Genomic DNA, 5,355 nt, shown 5'->3' on the forward strand with positions numbered 1-5,355 from the left:
CCCCATGAATCCACTTAACACTGCCCATTGGGATGTTTGCTGATCCTGTTGGCTTAATCTTGTGCAGGTCCTATTTCAGTAATCACAGCCGGTAAGTTCATGGGCGCAATGACATGTCATGTCCAGAGACATTTCAGAGCACTCGTCCCCATGCTCTGGGTTTTCCGTTCTTTTCTCTCTTCTTCCATGATGTTTCTGGAGCCTTGGGGTGGGGGTTGATACAGATACCCTATTTAGGGCCAGACACTCAGGAGTCACTCAGTCTGAGCACTTTTCCCAACCATGAGTCTCTGCATTAACTCCCTTGAATTCCTCTGGTCCCCTGCCTTGGCCTCCCAAGTACTAGAATTGCAAGCTCACCAGCAAGACCAGTCTAACTCTTTTTAAAAGATGTTTGTTTGTTTTGAGACAAGAGTGTTGTTATATAACCCAGACTGGCTTCAAATTCTTGGCAGTTTTCCCACCTCAGAATTCTCCCGGTGCAAGGATTAGAAATGTATTGCTACCATACCCGGTTTTGTCTTTTTTATTTTTATATTTCATTTATTTATTTATTAATGGTTTTTTGAGACGGGGTTTCTCTGTGTAGTTTTGGTGCCTGTCCTGGGTCTTGTTCTGTAGACCAGGCTGGCCTGGAACTCTGCCTCCCCAGTGCTGGGATTAAAGGCGTGCGCCACCGCCACCCAGCTATTTCGTTTGTTTTTATTTCACGTGTATGAGTGTGCACCTTGTGCATGCAGTGCTCATGGAAGCCAGAAGAGGGCGTCAGATTCCCCTGGGACTGGAGTTACAGACAGTTGTGAGCCGCTCAGTGGGTGCTGGGAATTAAACCCTGGGTCCTCTGCTGAGCCACCTCTCCAGCCTAATTATTTTTATTTTTGAACACGTAACTGCATTTTCTTTTTGCACTAAGAACTACACATTATACAGTAGGTTCTGTTTGGTGCTATTGTACCTATCCTGTAGGCCCAGTACATAGAGGACTGCTCTCCCCTCATTTCTGACCCTGACCACGCAGAGCCAGCAGGTGGAGGATGTTCCTAGACAGCTGGGAGTCCAGTTTGCTGGAAGTCTCCAGCAGCTGTTTAAGGACTGTCACCATGCCTCTCTCCCAAGACCAATGGGCTCCTTAAGATCTCGGGTCATCACCAGATAAGATACTTCTGCAGTTCGAGGAACAGGAAGCCTCCGGAGGGAGGCGAGTGGGCATATTCCTTCGGGCGCGAGCTCCGGGCTCTCACTGAGGCTTAAGATAATCTCCCGGTTAAGGCCTCATTTAAGCCCTTCTCCGGCCTCAGCAGCCCGTAGCCCTACCCTCGGGTGGCCAGCCCCGCCCCCAGTCGCCTTAAGTACCCTCTTTGCTTCTCCCCCAGTCCCGGAGTCACCGTCCAGCTCGGCGTGCGTCACCACGCCAGTGACGGTCTCCAAAGCTTCCGTTCTTGGCTGCCCGGGGCAACCCAAATGACGCTTCAGCTCCACTTCCCACCTTCCTTCAGTCCCACCCCGGCCCCACCCGACCCCTTCTTCGACCCTGTCTCCCGCTTGCTTAGGTCGTGGCTCAGTCCCGCCCCCTAATTATTCCGCCCTGCACCACGCAGTCCCGCCCACTCCTCTCAAGCTCCGCCCACCCACTATGCCTTGGGTCTCTCCAGCTCTCACGTTGTCCTCAGCCAGTGCAGCCCCGCACTGGCTTAGCACTTTTCCTCTTTGTCAGAAGTTCGTTAGTGGGATCAAGCGCTTCAGCATCGCAGTTCATCCTCCACCTGGGTTTCTAGCACCCGAAACCCTGTGTGTTCACGCCCAGATTGAGCTTTGGGTACCGGGCAGTAGCAACTGGCTTCTATAGGGCTTCACCTTTAGGGTTCTCAACTCCCAGGAGCAGAAGCCTGGACTTTCTGGGGCTTGTTGTCTCGCTTCCTGCCTGGTACATCTAGGTAGAAGAGGCTAGTTTTGACATACTGTGTCCCTCGGAAAAGCTTACCATTCTCTTCTCTGCTGAGCCTTAAGTATTGTAACATCAGCAAGGCTACCCACCTGCTTCACAGGGCCCTTGGCATCCTAGAACCCGCTCTATCCTCCCTGATTCCTGGCAGAGTTGAGGGCTAAAGCCAGGCCACCTTCTCTCTCACCTCCCTCACACTTCCAGTTCCATCCTTATTAGTTCACAGACTCTGACTCCTACTGTTGGACTCCAATGTCAGGGACCAAGGCAGGAAAAGAGATGGGGTGGGCATGTAGCCCAGTGGGATCACCCCACAGAGAGGAGAGGTGGTGGACGGGGCTCCACATTCTTCTGCTCCTCAATGCCATACCACACATGTTCAGTAAAATGAACAATGAGAAAGAGATCAAGGATGTTCATAAAAGTTTTTTTCTTTTTAATTGCTCAATGATGTCCTGGGGGTCTCTGCTGTACCCCCAAATTGTTGTCATGCATCTCCAGTTCAGTCTCTAAAGGGGACCAACTTTCCTCCAAGGGAAACTGGCTCAGGAAAGCTGTCAGTGTATAAAGGAGAGGGCGCAGAGGGACAGGGAAATTCTGGGAAAGGAAGTAGGGGACCATGGCCCAGGGGGTCCTTGATAGAGGTAAGAAGAGAGGTGGAGGAGAGGAGGCAGAGGGGGCAGAGAGGAAGATCCCAGAGGTCCTTCTCAATATGGTTGTACCCTTGCTTTTTGTTCGTATCCCCAGATTGTTCCCCCCCTTCCCTCACCCGTCTCCACACCCTGTCTCCCACTCCCAAGGCTGCTTCCCACATCCCCAAATCTTCTCATATCACCCTTCTTTTGTACACTCCCTCCTCTCTTCCCAAAGCCCTCGTTCTGGATGGGTGTATGTGGGTGTGTGTTTCCATGGTGTATACACATGTTCATGTGGGTGTCTTTGTGGGTGCAACTGAAGGCTAGAGGTTGACGTCACTGAATGTCTTCCTCAATTGTTCTCCCCCTTATTTCGGGCCAGTGTCCAGTGGCCCACTGAACCTGGAGCTTACTGATTTGGCTAAGCAGGCCGACCAATGAGCTCCGGGGGTCTGTTTGTCTCTCTCTCAACCCCAGCACCAGGATTACAGACACCCACCCTGTGCCCAGCCTTGAAGTGGGTACTAGAGATCTGAGCTCGAGTCCTCAGGCCTGCAGGACAGACACTTCACTGACTGAAACATCTCCTTAGCCCCCCTCAAAGCTGTCACTTTTCTGGCGTCATTACCTACATCTGTATGGTGAGGCCTCTGGGGTCACCTGTAGCCAGGTACAGGCTGCTCCCCTATGTTCCTAAGCTACTGGCTTCTCCCTCTGAGTCTCCGCAGACTGAGATGGTTGTTTTTTCTGCCACCCCCACCCCACCCAGTGGATTCAGGAACTTGAGATTCTCTGAGTCTAGCACAACCCAGGTATAGAAGGAGGTACCTCCAAATCCAGGCTCCAAAGATAGTGTTCTGGAGAAGAAAGAGAGAGTAAGAGAATGAGAGAGCAAGAGCGAGAGAATAAGCGTGGAGCCGAGAAGGTAGTGAGGGAGGCAGGCTGGGAGAGTGGGCAGATGGCGGAGGATGTGGGAGAAGAGGAAAGGTTAGGGCCAAGAGCGCAGAGTGCTCCTGGTCCTCAGAGCACTGTGCTGACGGTGGAGGAGTCCTCGGAGCGCACGGGCTGCACAGGAGCCCGCTTGAGGGGGCGCCGGGTCACATCGCGGTTCTGCCACACATAGTGGATCAGATAGGCCACTACCAGTGTCAGCCAGCCTCCCATGGTGACTAGCAGGGCCACATCAGTGTTCCTTCGGGTCCCACCTCGTCCCGTGCCACACAGCTCTTCCTCCCTAGTCAGCGGAAGGAACTCCTGTCCCACGAGATCTGGTCGGGCTCCTGGACCACACACGATGCCTGTCCCCGAGCCTGGCGCTAACCTCACCTGCCTGAGCACTTCCTGTAGGGCACAGTCGCAGCGCCATGGGTTGGCGGACAGGTTCACTTGGATCTGCAGCCCCACGAAGGCTGCCACAGGCACGGATGCTAGCTGGTTGGCGGAGAGGTCAAGGTGGCGCAGAGTGCCCTCCAGGCCCTGGAAAGCAGCCCCTGAGAGGTGGACAAGGACATTATGAGACAGGTCTAATTCTTCCAGGAAAGGCAAGTGCTGGAAGGCACCAGCTGGCACGGATGCCAGCTGGTTGGCATCCAGGTAAAGCTTTCGGGTGCTGTTGGGGATGCCGTCGGGTACGGCACTCAGGCCAGCCCGGCTGCAGCGGAATGTCTGGTCGCCAGCTTCTTCGGCCATGTAGCAGCCGTGGGGCAGCGCCTGGGGGGTGGGCACCGAACCCCCTGTGCCTATCACCAGCAGGAGGTGCAGGAGGCCAGGAGCTTGTAGGAGCATGGTCACAGATAAACATAATCCGTGCGTGGAGGAGAATCTGGGCAGTAGACGGTCCTAGGAAGGAAGAGCAACGTTAGAATACTATGTTCCCCTGAGGCTCTCTGCTGGAGTTCCTTGGAGGAGACTCTTTGGGCCAGAACCTCTCCTTTGGGGGCTTTCTCAGCCCTAGGTCTGTCTGTTTGTCTGTCTTCAACAGGATTCTAGGGGAGAGACTCCCTTAGGCTTGAAACTTTTAGAAGGTTAATCTATGAGGCCCCTTTGTCCCTTTGCCCTGTTGAAATGGGCCTGGGAGGTTCCAAACTATTGCTTCAGCTTTTACACTCATTTTGCACATATTTTGGAAATAAACATTTTTTTTTGGTCCTCCACACACCTGTGTGACTGCCAGGGAGGCCAGGTAAACACCAGGGGGTCTGGTAGGCACTAATGTAAAGACAAGAGTGACAGATCAGTGGCGGGACTCCAGGTGTTCAGCTAGACTATTCAAGTAGGTAACGGACTTCTGGCTCCACAAGCCCGTTTTCTGGAAGCGTCTACCCCTCTGCCTTCCCCAGCTCTCTGCTCCTCTTCCTCCTCTTCCTTCTCCCTCCTGCCTAGCTGAGTCCTCTCCTGTGCAGTTACCTTTCTCCCCGGAAGTAGTCCCCCTGACAGTGGGCTCTGGAGACCCGCTTCCTCCTTCAGAAGTCCTGTTTGCTTGCAGCAGCTGGAAGCTGCGACCTGGGGCCCAAGTGTCTAGAGTTTCCTGGCATGTGACTCGAGGCCCCAGGTGTCAGATACCTGAGCCATGGCCTGGCCAGGCAATGCCAAGAGAGAGCAGATCCCAGACCCTGATGATGTGTGTGGGAGAACAGGCCTGGATTCCATTCCTTGTCCCAGGCTTTCCTCCCGCAGCTCAGTGGTTGCTGTCGTCTATCTGCTGCTGAAAACTGCCTTCCGGCATCTCCTTTTCTTGTCCAGAGTCGAGCTGGCCAAAGGGACGGCTGCTTGGTTGCC

At 53.9% G+C, this 5,355-nt stretch overlaps 1 protein-coding gene across 1 annotated transcript; it reads right to left on the reverse strand.

The window, feature by feature from the left end:
* Positions 1-3,456: 3,456 nt before the first annotated feature.
* Lrrc3c (leucine rich repeat containing 3C) lies at positions 3,457-4,805 on the reverse strand. The gene is made up of 2 exons (XM_028889607.2): positions 4,736-4,805; positions 3,457-4,416 (listed from the first exon to the last, which is right to left on the reverse strand). The coding sequence occupies exon 2, from the start codon at positions 4,360-4,362 to the stop codon at positions 3,598-3,600; it is 765 nt and encodes a 254-aa protein (XP_028745440.1). The 5' UTR covers positions 4,363-4,416; positions 4,736-4,805; the 3' UTR covers positions 3,457-3,597.
* Positions 4,806-5,355: the final 550 nt, after the last annotated feature.

The sequence above is a fragment of the Peromyscus leucopus genome, chromosome 8b (assembly GCF_004664715.2).
Source record: "Peromyscus leucopus breed LL Stock chromosome 8b, UCI_PerLeu_2.1, whole genome shotgun sequence".
Classification (NCBI taxonomy): Eukaryota; Metazoa; Chordata; class Mammalia; order Rodentia; family Cricetidae; genus Peromyscus; species Peromyscus leucopus.

What these genes read in the sequence shown, in the direction of transcription:
- Lrrc3c (XM_028889607.2), bottom strand. Translation starts at nt 4,362, where the DNA reads ATGCTCCTACAAGCTCCTGGCCTCCTGCACCTCCTGCTGGTGATAGGC.